General features: G+C 49.5%; 5 protein-coding genes across 5 annotated transcripts; 1 reads left to right on the top strand and 4 right to left on the bottom strand.

Annotated features, from left to right (window-relative positions):
• Positions 1–277: 277 nt before the first annotated feature.
• Positions 278–2,990, bottom strand: APUU_12210S (beta-mannosidase; the record flags this gene model as incomplete). The annotated part of the gene is made up of 4 exons (XM_041698387.1): positions 278–1,069; positions 1,124–1,359; positions 1,415–1,848; positions 1,900–2,990. The coding sequence occupies 4 exons, from the start codon at positions 2,988–2,990 to the stop codon at positions 278–280; spliced, it is 2,553 nt and encodes an 850-aa protein (XP_041551576.1).
• A 793-nt stretch (positions 2,991–3,783) lies between these two features.
• On the bottom strand, positions 3,784–5,707 carry CYP8 (PPIL2 family peptidylprolyl isomerase; the record flags this gene model as incomplete). The annotated part of the gene is made up of 4 exons (XM_041698385.1): positions 3,784–4,291; positions 4,345–5,552; positions 5,626–5,642; positions 5,698–5,707. 4 exons carry the CDS (start codon positions 5,705–5,707, stop codon positions 3,784–3,786), a joined length of 1,743 nt encoding a protein of 580 aa, XP_041551575.1.
• Positions 5,708–6,122: 415 nt separating this feature from the next.
• On the bottom strand, positions 6,123–8,360 carry EDC3 (mRNA decapping enhancer EDC3; the record flags this gene model as incomplete). The annotated part of the gene is made up of 3 exons (XM_041698384.1): positions 6,123–6,370; positions 6,429–8,180; positions 8,246–8,360. 3 exons carry the CDS (start codon positions 8,358–8,360, stop codon positions 6,123–6,125), a joined length of 2,115 nt encoding a protein of 704 aa, XP_041551574.1.
• Positions 8,361–10,342: 1,982 nt separating this feature from the next.
• On the top strand, positions 10,343–12,126 carry ptcG (type 2C protein phosphatase PTC1; the record flags this gene model as incomplete). The annotated part of the gene is made up of 2 exons (XM_041698383.1): positions 10,343–11,617; positions 11,677–12,126. 2 exons carry the CDS (start codon positions 10,343–10,345, stop codon positions 12,124–12,126), a joined length of 1,725 nt encoding a protein of 574 aa, XP_041551573.1.
• Positions 12,127–12,860: 734 nt separating this feature from the next.
• APUU_12206S (mitochondrial 54S ribosomal protein mL67) lies at positions 12,861–14,015 on the bottom strand (the record flags this gene model as incomplete). The annotated part of the gene is made up of 2 exons (XM_041698382.1): positions 12,861–13,655; positions 13,725–14,015. 2 exons carry the CDS (start codon positions 14,013–14,015, stop codon positions 12,861–12,863), a joined length of 1,086 nt encoding a protein of 361 aa, XP_041551572.1.
• Between the last annotated feature and the right edge of the window lie 59 nt (positions 14,016–14,074).

Raw genomic sequence — 14,074 nt, 5'->3', positions numbered from 1 at the left:
ATAGAGTGTATGTACAGTGTGCATTAATGAGAAAGCTGTAATGTCATGTTCGGCTTTTGGCTTCAGGATCTTCCTTGTATAGTGGAGTTTATATACTTGCTATGTGTCTCATATAGTTGGGTTTTAGAATACCATCATATTGTACCTGCATGGGACAACCACTAAAAGACCAATCTAAACCACTATGCAATAGTCAAATCAGCTCGTAAAAAATGGGCAGAACGCATTTCAAATTTCAAGATGAGTGGTATGTTCTCCCAATCCACTTTCTACACATTCACGCCCTATCATCCTCCAAATAAGTCCAATATGGAATCCCCTCTTGGTGTTCGATCCCCTTCACAGCAATAACCTTGTCCTCTCCCGGTACAACATCAAAACCATTATCGCTAAACCAAAGACCAGGCCTCTCTTCAAACACAAGCCCCTTTGTCGGTTTTGCAGCCGTAACCCTAACTGCGGACTCGGAGGCGAGGTATTCCAACTTCACGCGTCGGTCTCTCAGATCGAGGTACTTCAGTGGCTGTGGCCAATCGATGTCTTGGCTTATAACTATATCCTTGTTAAGTAGTTTTGCGGATATAACAATTGGCTGGGTGGTTGGGCTTTGAGTGTAATCTATAGTGTCGGTAAAAATGTCGGTTGTCCCATTCGGTTGGATTTGGATATTATCAAAGGAGGAACGAGGCTTTACATCTTCCCCATTAACGATTGATATATATCGTACTTCAACAGAGACGGATACTGGTTCCACTATACTACTGGAAACCCAGACATCGAAGCGCGAGGAGCTAGGTGGTCGAGCATGTCCGGAGACCCATTCATGGTAAGTACGCGAGACGCCAATTGCGAGGGGTTGTGATGCTCGTGCAATGGCGTAGAACGCAGGCTTCTTGATAAGAAAGTAGTCGACGACAGCCCAGGAGATGGTCGGCCAGCAGTCGTTTAGTTGCCATACGAGAATGCCGCCGCAACGTCGGTTCTGGGCGCGGCCCCATTCACGGCGCCAGCTTCTGTACGCGAAGGCCATGGTTTCGGATTGGGCGAGTTGGGAGAGGTGGAGGTATGACTGCTAGTGTTAGCTTTCTTCCCTTCGATAGCAGCTGGTTTGGAATAGTTGTACCTTAAAGTCTTGCTTGACCTTGAAGTTTTGCAGGATGTAGGACCCCAGTCGACGTTCGTGGTCCCGAGCTTTATTACGGAAATCCATTGTCAGCGACTGATGATATTTCTCCGCTGGTTTGTCGATGAAGGCATCGATTGTGTGCATATGGGGGTATGCTTCCATGCCGAATTCACTAACAAATCGACCACCCATCGAAGGGAGGTTCTGGTATGGCTGCATAGTTCCGTGCCAGACTGTAATGGTTAGTAAATATGCAGAAAATATACCATATATGCATGAACAGCTTACCATCCCACTGGTGGATATCCCCAATTGTCGGATCAGTCGTATGCTTTCCACCTCCCCATGGACTGCTTGGATGGTAGGGAAGCCCCGGGCACTCTTCTTCTACCACCTTTGGCAGGAGATATTCATAGATATACCGGGCCGGGAAAGAAGATTTCAGCCATGACTCAGGGTTCTTGTCATTGTCGTAGTCGTACGTTAAATTGTATGTTTGCTGGATCTGGTAGTCTTCGTTGTTCCCAGCGTATATGACGATGGAGGGATGATGACGGAGGAATCTCATATTGGCTCGGGCTTCATCCTCGATTGACGCAAGATACTCGGGGTATGTAGGGTATGAAGCGCAGGCAAAAAGGAAGTCCTGCCATACCATGACCCCGAGTTCGTCGCAGGTTTCGTAGAATATCTCCGGCTCAAAAATGCCACCACCCCAGATTCTACCAGATCATCAGAAACCGATTTGCTTGGATGGAGCGTGAATAACATACCGGACCATATTCTGGTTCCCCTCAACCATCAATTTCAACCAGTCCTGGTATTTTGCCTCTGTCAGTCGAGGCAAGAAGCTCTCCCCAGGAATCCAACAAGATCCACTCGCGAAGACATCGATGTTGTTTACCCGGAAGTAAAACGACTGGCCATGATCATCTTTCTCCTGCACCAACTCAACGCGACGGAATCCCACCTTCTTCGATACTTCATGCACCGGGATGTTTCCCTTGAACAACGCCGCGCGCAGCTCATATCTCGCTTGTTGTCCATATCCATGGGGATACCACAAAGCAGGCTTGTCCAGCTTGAATTTCACTTCCACCATTCCACTCTCCCCAACTGCAGCCTCAGAGCTGAAAACAATTTCCTCGTGCGCTCTCAATTGGAACTGAAGTCGTTCCGCGCCCCTCCCTGCAGTCCAGACATGGAGCGTCCCAGAACAAGATCCCAGGTCCTCGGAAACAACGCTTTGTATCCACAAATCTTCAATCTTATCCACGTAAGTCTCCAACCGGATAGGTCGCCATGGCCCAGCCGTAATCAGAATCGGACCCCAGTCCCATCCCCAATGATATGCTGCCTTCCGGGCCCCGAGACGGCCTACCTCGGTCTGGTGCGCAATATATCTATTCTCGGGGTGGCTGTTGACCACTCCGCGACCTCGTCGAATGGGAGATTCAAATCGGATCTCTAATATGTTCGGACTCGATTCAGTCTCTGACCAGATTACAACGTCCGTCACGTCAACTCGGTACGGGATGAACATATTATCAGATTCAAGGATCACAGTGTCGTTTAGTCTAACTGTCGCGAAAGTGTCCAGGCCCTCGAATAGAAGACTGCACCGCTTTCCTTGAGAATGTTTCTCCGGAGTTGAGAAAGTAGTCCGATAGATCCAGTCCCGATGGCCGACCCATTCGACCTTCTGCTCATTGAGACCCACGAAAGGATCTGGTATTATCTCGTTGTCGAGGAGGTCCAGGTGGACGACTGAGGGGACTTTGGATACAGGGAACACCGGTCCATCTTTGGCGTCCCTGAATGTCCAGCCTTGCTCTAGGGCTATGGATTGGAATCGTTCCGACATATCTGTATACTGAATTGCAAGAGTCGGTTTGGCATGGGCAAAGGTCTTTTTTAATTGTCCCCTCACGCCTCCGCATCGTGCATTGATTCAGATGCTCACCACGTCATCCAATTAATGGGGTACTGGGATTATGAGCCCAGCCTACTCCAATCTGCATTCGACGGGGAGACTCCCCGGGTCTACCTGTTCATGGAGAACAGAGTCCGCTGAAGCGTGTCGGGCAATGGAAAAGGCAATGGAAACGCTGTATAATCTACTTAGGCGTCTCTATATTGGGATAAATACTCCCTTGAATCGTATTAACTGTGTTATTAATCACCGTAAATCAACTTTTCTCCCTAGATCGATACTTCCATACTATTTGTCCCAGTTTGGCTCTTCTCCGCATGATATTGGATGTTCTCTATCATCGCCTTGTTGGGTCCGCTGATATCCAGTTCCTCGCGGCACAACGCACTGCTAGAAGTAACCCTTTGGAAAAGCGGATCTTTGGCCTTGTCCTGGTAAAGTCAGGGTACCGCGATGTTTCGATGGCAACACATTCAATCAAAGAATTGTGAGAGCAATCACGCCACATATACTGAGCAGTTTTAACGGCCATTTATCTGGTTGTTTGACGGACTCGGTGCATACATGGCGGAAGGGTAGAACATGCTGGGTCCATGGTCCATCGAACGAAGTAGACGCCTTCAAACCAGCATTGGGGTTGATATTGATAAACTCGGTGAACGCCAGGCTCGGTCCCGTTTCAACGATCAGCGAGGCAAATTGAATGAAAGGCGCGTGGCATTTTCTAATCCCAGGAGCTGAAATCACCAAATCCACCGCCTCCTTTGAACTTCTTCCGCGCCGGCTCTGGTGCTGGCTCGTCGTCCACAAATTCCACAATCTCATCCTCGTCCTGACCAGCCCTCTCAGTCAGGGCTGCTTTGAGATACTTCCCGACTCCAGCGGAATCATCATCCTTGGCCGCTCCACGCCCGCGCACTCGCTTCCCGGTCCAAGTAACCTGATCGTCATCGGCGCGACGGCTATCTTGTTCTTCGTCTTCGGCGGTCTTGCCTTCACCCTTTTCTGCTAATTGTTCCGTCTGTTTCTGTTTCAAGAATTCTTCGAATGGATCCACGAAAACGGTAACGTCGATGATACGGATGTCGGGCGTTGGCTTGTTAGTTGTCGCATTAACAGGATGAGTCTCGAGTTTGTTGAGTGTTGGTGATGAAGGCGTTGGGTCATCAATCACATGGCCGAAAATCGTGTGCTTGAGGTTCAAATGAGGCAGAGCACGGTAGGCGATGAAGCTGGGAATGTTAGTAAACATCTTCAGTCTGCTGATGTTAGTAGCCGAACTTACAATTGACTGCTGTTCGTGTTCTTGCCCTTGTTTGCCATACTGAGTGTCCCCCTGGAATCATGTTTGAGAGGACCCTCAAACTCGTCGTTGAAATATTTTCCCCAAACACTCTCGCCGCCTCGTCCAGTCCCCGTAGGGTCACCTCCCTGGATCATGAACCCCTTGATATTGCGGTGGAAAGCCACGTCCTTGTAGTAACCCTTCTTCGCCAATTTGATAAAGTTCCAAACTGCCTTGGGTGCATATTCCGTTTGTAATTCCAGGTTGACGTCGCCAGACGTAGTTGAAATCCGAGCGTAGCCCTTCTGCTTCACCCGACCCCTCTTCAACATGTAGTCTTCATCTGACAGCAGTGCTAGTTCGGCCGACGTGTGAGGCGTCATCCCTGTGCTAGTAAACGACGCAGCCGCCAGTCCAGTCGTATATCTTGCGGCATTGTAGGGTACAGGCTTCCCACCCTGGTTGGATGCGGTCTTCTGTAACGACTTTGCAGGGGCATCGGTTTTCGCCAACGCCGCACTCGCAGCTGTAGTCCCAGTGCGCTGGGCTCTTTCTTGCCGAGCCTTAGCCACTGCCTCCCTCGCCTTTAAGATCTTCGCAGAGCTTCCCAGCGCATTCGCATTCACATTCCGAGCCGGATCTTCCCTCTCTCGTAATTGTTCATCAGACAACCCGCTCTCTCCTTCCTTGATATAGCTGAACGAGCTCAAGTTCCGAGACTCAATATTCTGCGGATCCTGCAATGTGATTATATCCTTCCGGCTAAATTCCTCATCCGTCACAAGATCCCGCCACATCTTCCCCTTAATATTCAGCCGCTCAACCGTATCCCACGCAAACACATTCCCGGAATTCCGCAACGCGACAACATGGGTGTTATCCGTAAGAACCTTATACGTGACGGGGTCAATATATTCGCCGGCGTCGTTCTTCGCGATCGTCAACTTAATCAGATCCGAGCCCTTGAGCGGCGTTCCGTCAACGGGATTCGTCCCGTGCTTCTTGATCCAGGGTAGGATATTTGTGAGGTCGAAAATCGTGCCGGATTGCGTACAGACGGGATGCTCGAACGGTTGCAGCGAGAGCGAGCAGAACTTGAAGGGTAGGCGCCTGAAAGACGCTCCGCCGGCGCCAAGTCTAGCCCTGCCAACGCCAGCGCCAGCGCTGGCTGAATATGCTTCGTCGGAGGCCCATTCCGAATGTGTGATCTATGAATGTCATCGCGATCAGTGGAAAGCTTCTTCAGCGATAAGGGACGAAAACGGGGGGTTTGTATCGTACGTAAAGCTTATCAGTGCCTGGAGGAGAGCCACGTTAGATTCTGTATTATCAACAGGGTGTAACTATACTGACCTTTGCCCATTTTGACGACAATTCTACCATAAGCCGGACTAGGTCTTCTTTTGTCGGGGTCGCGAACCCTCAAAATGATGTAGTTTTCGAAGAAAGAAGCTAACCTATTCTAGTTAGGTAATATTCGAATTGTGCCTCAGGCACGCATTTCAAGTATGAAGAATACCGGACTCTCAGTGTACGGCTATCTTATTCAATTAAATATTATGTAGTGGACAGGAAATTGACATTGGTACCGATTTATGTGTGGTGAGGTATGGTATACTAAGAAAGATAAAGCTATACAGTTCCTGAACAAGAGATAGACTATTTACTACGCTAAAGATAAAATCACGGTTTTGTTCCAGTTTTCTCTACCAGAACGCCACAATGCCCTATTCGTTCAACTTATGATCATCAGTTTGTCGTCCATTGTCGATTATCTTTCAAGGAACGGATGGTTGGTAACGTAGAGATACGATCCATCGGTTTCCGAAATCAATACCATGTCGTCGACGAGTGCCAAACTTTCGCCAGGCTATCTGAGGAATTCCAATGTCCGCGACAGAGAGATTCCAAGAAGATCCCTCTCCAGCTAGCAGAGCATTGACTAGCCCAGTCTTCGGCGCTCCAAGACAGACAATCGATTTCGAATCAACACGCAGTTGTCCACTCTCGACGACCGTCACTTCTCCTGCAGATTCCGAAAATTAGATAAATTGCTCATAATTTATGGATAACGAGATGCTTACCAGTAGTCGCGGATATGCCAGACGGGACATCAACAGATAACGTATCGAGTTCGCTCCGATTAACCCAAGAAATCATCTGAAACGCAGTTGCTTGGTCATCCGTTCGCAAGTCGTTGAACGTGAGATGAATACCAAATAGTGCGTCCAAAACCAAATCAGGTTCGAATTCAGAAGTTGAAAGTCTTGGAGAGAGTTCTTCCCATCTCAGGAAACGGCCGCCCATCTTCTTGAAAATCTCAACCTGTTTACGGCAGCTCTCAAGCAATTCGACTTCTTGTTCGATTCCTAACATACACACCGTTACACGGTGGCCGCGATTCCGCAGGTGGCGAGCAGAAGAAATGGCCCTCGCTCCAGTCCGATGGTTCCCAACGAGAACCAAGATGGTAGGTGCAGCTGCATCGCTATTTAGAAGGCCGACAGCCGCCTCCGCAATACTCCTTCCAGCATTCTCAGTAATCATATCCTCAGTCAGGCCCACTTCGCCAATCGCTAACTGCTCGACTTCGAGAATTTGTAGAGGGCTGACAGTTGGACAGCTTCTGTTTGTAGTCGCAAGTCGTAATGTGGCGTTCGACACGCTAGGTCCGGTAATTGGCGACGCTGAAACGTGTGTCTTTGTAGGAAGGGGGCTATTTGTTCGAGAGCCGCTCAACTGACGGCGCCCGACGGTATTGATCTGTGCTGGAATAAGCGGTTGTCCAAGGATCCCGCTTCCTTTCCGAGACGCTCGGCCACGTACCGACAGCCTTGATAAGTCGCGTCCAGAAAAGGTCCCGCTGCTGAGTTTCGCATCGCTTGGTTCATGGTCGGTGGCTCCATTGTCACTCTCCTCCTCCGGGCTATCGTCAAGAACATTTTCCGTCCAGTGTAAGTTCCGGCCTCCGTTGGTTCCGGGCTTTGGAACCCTTCTGTTGAAGCTAACTAGCCGTGCTTCATCGGCAGTTGTGTCATCGTTCCTGATCTCTTCAAACACCCGCCTCTTGTCGAATTTGGAAAGGTTACTCGCAAAATCAAATTCGCCCAGTTCCTGGATGTCTGTTGCCTCCTCGGTCGCCCATCCATTGATTTCTTCCGGGTAACCTTTAGTTTTCTTCTGCCGTCGTTTATTATTGAGTGTCCCCCTCTCCTTATACGGTTGCGAGGAGTTCAACACGCTTGGACTAGAAGGTTCGACAAAAGCAGTCTGGCGCCAGCCCTTGGTCTTTGGGTTCGTATTAAGGGCCCCATTGTGTTCGTTGTAGACATTCTGCCCCTTCTGTTTTCCTGCGCGACGACCACGGACCGCGCCATAACGACTGGCGGCATGAATCGGGGGCTCTTTAACCGCGTGGAGAGGGGGAGCCTGTAGCTCTTTCTCCGGCTCCACTTGCGGGGTTGGAATACTGCTCACATTCAGTTCTAGGTTACTGAATGGCTCGGTGAGAGTAGCTGGCGTTGCGTGGGATATATGGTGAGATGCGCTCTGCTGCGCAGGATATTGCCGGGCGCTTGGGCCATCTATCAAGCTCGATTGAAGTTGCGCGCTCGGATGAACCTCATTCGAAGGTTTTGAGAAACTTAGAATCGCTGGGTCCACGAACTGTTGCTGTGTTTGGTTTCTCGAAATTGGGGGTGCCACATTCCTGGTTACTTGCGGTGTAGTCGCGGCTTGCGTGCCTGGTCTATCAGATGGTTTCAAGGAAAGATCCGAGATGTCTGGTGCTTCGATGGAATATGCCGGGACTGGGTAACCGATCCATGACAAAGAAACTAAATGATCACCTCGTTAGAATTGTACAAAACACAATACGCCAGAAATATAGAAACAGGCATACCATTTTGCAGCATCAAGCGCTGACCGATGACATCCGCAACCACCCCCTGGACAGTAGCGCCTGGAGGTGCTCGGAGGGTCACCAGCACATTGTAGCCGATGAATTCAGAGGCCATGGTTGCGAGCTCTTCTAGACTGAATGATCAAGCCGGCGGCTAGGAAGAGCCCATAATAAGAAGTCAGGAAAATTTAATTCGGAAAAAACGTGAAAAAAAGCTGACAATAGCGCTGCGCTCGGGATAGTGATTCCAACAGAAGTTGTCAACCCTTCCGGGGGTTCCTCCTCAAAGCTCTGGCTACAACGTCACGTGGGGTGGTATTTATCCTTATCGATAAGCGCTACATGATTATTCGAGAAGTTCTAGGTACAGCTTCTGGCATCCGTTGTAATTCAAATCTTGGCTAGTATAAAACGTTCAATTGAATCCTTCTTGTCTCACCTATTTATGAATGACAGCCTTCATCATTGCGAGTACCTGACACGGTCATTTGTCAAAAAAAAAGTGAGTAAACATACACCAGTGAATATTTGTTGGACACCCGCAAAGTATATATTTCTGCGGCGAACAATAGTTTAAGCCACCATCGAACAGCCTCAATTGACAAAAAAAATGATGTCATAAATATAAACTCAATCATAATTTCCAGGTACAAGTACTCAATTATTCGATAGTTCAAACTTCACCGACATATTAATTCAAGTACAGACTACGGAGGTACGTAGCTAGCAGTTCCATTGTCGATCGCTCTTACTGGACTGGGCAGAGGTTTTCCTTCCGTTCTAGGAAGCCAGTTCATGTTAGTCATTCCGGACGTCATCAGTCACGTGTGAGAAATGGTCGTTTCTTTGCCTGATTAGGCATCGTCTTGCATACCCCAGTCCAGGCTTCGAATATGGAGGAGCATGCCCCCGGTGGGAGCCTGGAGCCTCTCATCATGGAGGTCGAGGTACCGACGGAGGGTCGTATCTACAAGGTAGTTGGGTTGGGCTATATGCAGAGATCTGGCTAGGAAGAGACCCGTCATTACCCACGCTATGCCAAATGCAACTGACGCCCCCCATTGCTCTGACGCCATCCCCATGCCACGTTGGGGCGAATTCCTAACCGAGTTGTATGGGGGGATGGATCGGGCAATAGTAATATGTTAGGTAGCTCGCTGTCATCGGAATCTGGGCAGAAACCCCATAGTTCGATCGTGTATCTCAAGTTCTACCTAACCCCTGGCTTTCAACGACTAGCGACAAGAAATTCGACAATTCGACAGCAATTTATCAGGACTGTTCGGGGGCTCCACCCGTTCATGGTCACGTTTATCCTTAAGTCCGACTCTGCCGGTGATGATTGGAAGTCCGCTGGCATCCATCTCATTCTGGGCAAATTCACCTTACTGGATTGACCTATGCGTATGAGACTACTATTAATAAATATCCATCGATCCCTCTTCCACCTTCCTCAGTCCTCCTCCCTTCCGACAATTCGGGCCGCTATAGCTTTCCTCGGTCTAGAGAGTAAACTCTCTCGTATCTAGTGCCTCCGTGAGTGCCTTTAATCCTTCTAGCTCCGCCAGTCTGGCTTGTGAATCTCGATCGAGGCGCGCAGCGGGGTGGGCTTAGCACTCCGCGCCCGAGACAAACAAACCCGCTCGTCTAGACCAGGTTGGACAGAGAAACATGTGGCGACCCATTTGAAACTCGTGCTTGATGTTTATTAGCTATTGTTGTCGGGTTTCCCTGAGATGAAGCCTGAATTTGTGCTGTTCTGGCAGCGAGTATTGCCCGACGACACTGCTGATTGAGCGTCATCTGAGGCTTCAGAATGGCCGCCCACCCATTCACCCCCACGGCTTCAACAGCTGTCACTCCATAGATCTAGTTACTAACCGTCTCCCTTTCATTCCAGCGCCACTACTTCGGCTCCGCCGCCTTTCTTCGCGCTACGTCAACCGTGCCGTTCGCACATATCTATCGCCGCCTCCGCTGCTCACCCGCCGTTCCCTAGAAACCCTACCGTACTTGCGGGGCTGAAATCAGAAATTATTCAAGCTGGCAGGAAATAAGAGGAGAAGTTTTTCTGGTCAGGGTGGGTTGCTGAACAGAATGTTCAGTGGCTCCTCGAGCCCGCCCAAAGATAAATCAGACACTGTTGCTCGCTCCGGTGCCATCAATACCCCGTCGCTAAGTATCCAGACCGAGGATCCCAACGAAATTCAGAAGATATCCTCCCCTCCAAGTAGCTTTTTTGCACGCAGAGCAAGTGAGGAACAGAGCCCTGGTGGCGACAAGAAGCGCCGAAGCAGCACCGTCTCGAAGGCGGCGACATTCTTCGCGAACGCAAAGAACTCCTTGAGCCTCAATAGCCCGCGAACAGACAGTTCCTTCAACTACACTATCCAGGAGTCTCCCTCCATCCACAAATACGGAAATATGGACCCGGCGCTTAATGTTCCACAAGGTTCATTGAACAACTCTGCGGGCGAATCTTTACCAACTCCTCGGTCATCTTTCAGAGTCGGTGTTACAGAGGATCGGAATAAGAAATGTCGCCGGACTATGGAAGATACACATGCCTATCTTTACAATTTTCTTGGAAACCCTGTACCGTCCGCGCAGATCGAGGATCCTGATCCAAGTTCTAACCCCGGAGATACCTCGCCAAAGACCGGAGAGCCGGCCCCAGTCGTCGAAACGGACAATGGATATTTTGCAATTTTTGATGGTCATGCAGGTACTTTTGCTGCGCAATGGTGTGGGAAAAAGTTGCATTTGATCCTGGAGGATGTAATGCGCAAGAATCTGAATGCGCCTGTTCCCGAACTTCTCGACCAGACATTCACTGCTGTTGATCAGCAGCTAGAAAAACTACCCGTGAAGAACAGCGGGTGCACTGCAGTCGTTTCACTGCTCAGATGGGAGGATAGAGTACCCACGTCACATTCAGTAACCGGTTCGTCTGCTATCGGACCCGCAGCAGCGGCAACTGCCAAGGGTGAAGCCAATTCGGAAGCCGATGATACGCCCACGCAGGAAGCAGCTGCCACCCCGGTTGCCGCCGTGGCTCCTAAGCTACGAGAAAAGGCCATTCGCCAGCGTGTGTTGTATACCGCCAATGTTGGCGATGCTCGTGTTATTTTATGTAGAAACGGCAAAGCCCTTCGTCTGTCTTACGATCACAAAGGCAGCGACGAGAACGAAGGGCGAAGAATCGCGAATGCGGGTGGCTTGATTATGAATAACCGCGTCAACGGAGTTCTTGCTGTGACTAGAGCCCTGGGCGACGCATATATTAAAGATCTTGTTACTGGGCATCCTTACACGACGGAGACTGTCATCCAGCCAGACCTTGATGAGTTCATCATTTTGGCTTGCGATGGGGTGAGTTAACGAGGCATCAATCCTAAATTTTATAGTCAGTGCTAACAAAAGATTTGCAGCTCTGGGACGTGTGCAGTGACCAAGAAGCCGTCGATTTGATTCGCAATGTGTCTGATGCCCAGGAGGCATCTAAGATCTTGGTTGATCATGCCCTCGCGCGGTTCAGTACTGATAACCTGTCCTGTATGGTTATTCGTCTCAACGCAGACCGCCACCGCGACGTTGCCAGCCGGACGCTTGACCCTACCTCTGTAGAGGACCAAAACGCCGCCGACCACAAGCGTGGTATAAGCGAGGCCGATAAGATCGTCGAAGGTGCCAGAAAGAGCATGGCTAGTACTGAGATAACAGACGAGTCAGAAACACTCAAGAAGGTACATGAAGAAGGGGAAGAGAAGCTAGAAAGGTTATCGGGCGAGGAACCCGAATCGCAATTGTCTGTCTCGCCAAACGCCCCGGCGACAGTACTCAATGAGACGAAGAAGTCCGATGCCAGCGACAATCAATAAGTGAAATCTGCAACTGAAGATCTCGAGACCATTTAAAGGAAGAAATAGAAGCAAGGTTTGAAGCTATACCTACAATCAAAATCTCATTCATTTCTGTTTCTATTCGCGGTCTTGTTTTTTTTTTTTTCCTTCTCTTTTTTTTCTTGCTTTTGGTCTTATCTCATATTCCCCTTGCCCTTCTATTCTTCCACCTTTTTTCTATGGCTGAGCTATTGGCGTTGATCGCGAACTGCAAGAACTTCTCAATTGTCGTCATCGGACCTGTACATTAGATTTTGGTAATGCAGATGGTCCATCTTGCACCATTTTCTGACATACGGGCTCCCTGCCCAATCTCTGTCTTTTCAATTTTTGTTCCGGTGCACTTTCTGGCTAGCCAAAATCTTTGATTCCTCGCTCACTGTCGGGGATGAGGGCCTGGCTGCGTCGCAAGTGCCCCTCCGTGTATTTATATCTTGATATCATGGAGCAAATTTGATTGGCAGTTTGGATATACAAAGATAGTGAAGAATCTTATTTGCTACAAGGTTTTGTAGTGAAAGTGATTTAAATAAGTTTACAATATACTATCGTTTTCTGTCTTCTAAACGCCAATCACTCCCAGGCCAAACAGGAGGGAGTCTGAGTTCTAAAAATACAAGGCGAGGGAAGCAATATCTCCGACAACAAAGTATAAAGGAAAAGTAGTGCACATGGGGGGCATTTAAATACAAGGGTCAGAAAGACCAGCATGCTTAGGCTGAAGCGGGCTCTTTCTCCGTGAAACTCTTATCCGCAAGTACTTCAATCCCGTGGTAGAGCGGCTTCTGTCCTGGCATCACATGGCCGCGGGTGAGATCCAATTCACCATGCAGGACTCGCGTGGGCCAATTCTCGGCGTATCGAGCGTTGTGAATATCAGTCCAGAGAATCTTCACTGGGTCTTCTGCCGACCTGCCCTCAGCGCCTTCACCGGATTCAGGCTTAGTATCGGCGTCCTGAGATTCCTGAATTTTGTAGGTGACCTGGTTCGAACTTAAAGTGGCTTCCAATTTGGCAATCCGCTCAGCATTTTGGTTTGCCTTCGCCTCTTCCTTCTTGCGAGCCTCCCGACGACGTCTTCGTGCACCACGGGACAAATAGCCTCTCTTGCCATCGGCAAATCCGTTATTGATTTCGTCCTCCTGGATAGCCAAGACGGCGGAGATATCGGCGACGCTGGTAGCCTTTTGGTCCATGGCAGCACGGGCTCGGTCCTTTTTCTCCATCAACCAGCCGATTTTGTCACCATATTTCTCGTCAAACTCCTTAGCCTCTTCCGGACTTCGCGGTCGCTTTTGGTTCAGGAATTCCTCTGTGATCGTGACCATCTCTCGGGGCGGAGCGAGCTGGCGCTGCAAGGAGAATTCGCGGAGAAGATGGAATGCGCGCAGGCCAACCTTGGACTCATTGAAATGAACGGAGAAGTAGGGAACCCACATGTCCTTTCGGAGCGTTGCGGGGACAGTTTTCTTGCCGTGGTATACAAGCTGGCGGAGGACGTTGTTTTTCTGTCAATGAAGAAAAAACAGCGTCAGCAAAGATTAGAAGTATAGTATCCCCAGAATGGTATCACTAACCTCCAGATATCTTGTCAGCGAGTAGACCACCTGGTTCGTGCGAATATTATGGTAGACAAAGATGTTTTTGCCGTGTGTTAAGGCATTCAGGGCCTTCCGTAACCGCACACCCTCCTTCACTTGATGTGTCTTGAAGGCATTCGAATTCTGCTCTCGGGGCTTTCCCTGGATGATGCTTTTGTTCTCGATAGGCGGACGACGAATAATATTCCAGGTACCCATTTTGGTCGGGTCTAGGATCTTTTCGAAGGTCCCCTTGAGGGTCTTCTTCTGGACTGGTTGCGAGGCCATTGCGGCCAGAACGCGGGTCTGCGCCTCGCGTATAGTGTATCGAAATCGGTCGGTTGAGA

Source organism: Aspergillus puulaauensis, chromosome 1 (assembly GCF_016861865.1).
Source record: "Aspergillus puulaauensis MK2 DNA, chromosome 1, nearly complete sequence".
NCBI classification, from domain to species: Eukaryota; Fungi; Ascomycota; class Eurotiomycetes; order Eurotiales; family Aspergillaceae; genus Aspergillus; species Aspergillus puulaauensis.
This window is presented reverse-complemented; position numbering and strand designations above follow the sequence as displayed.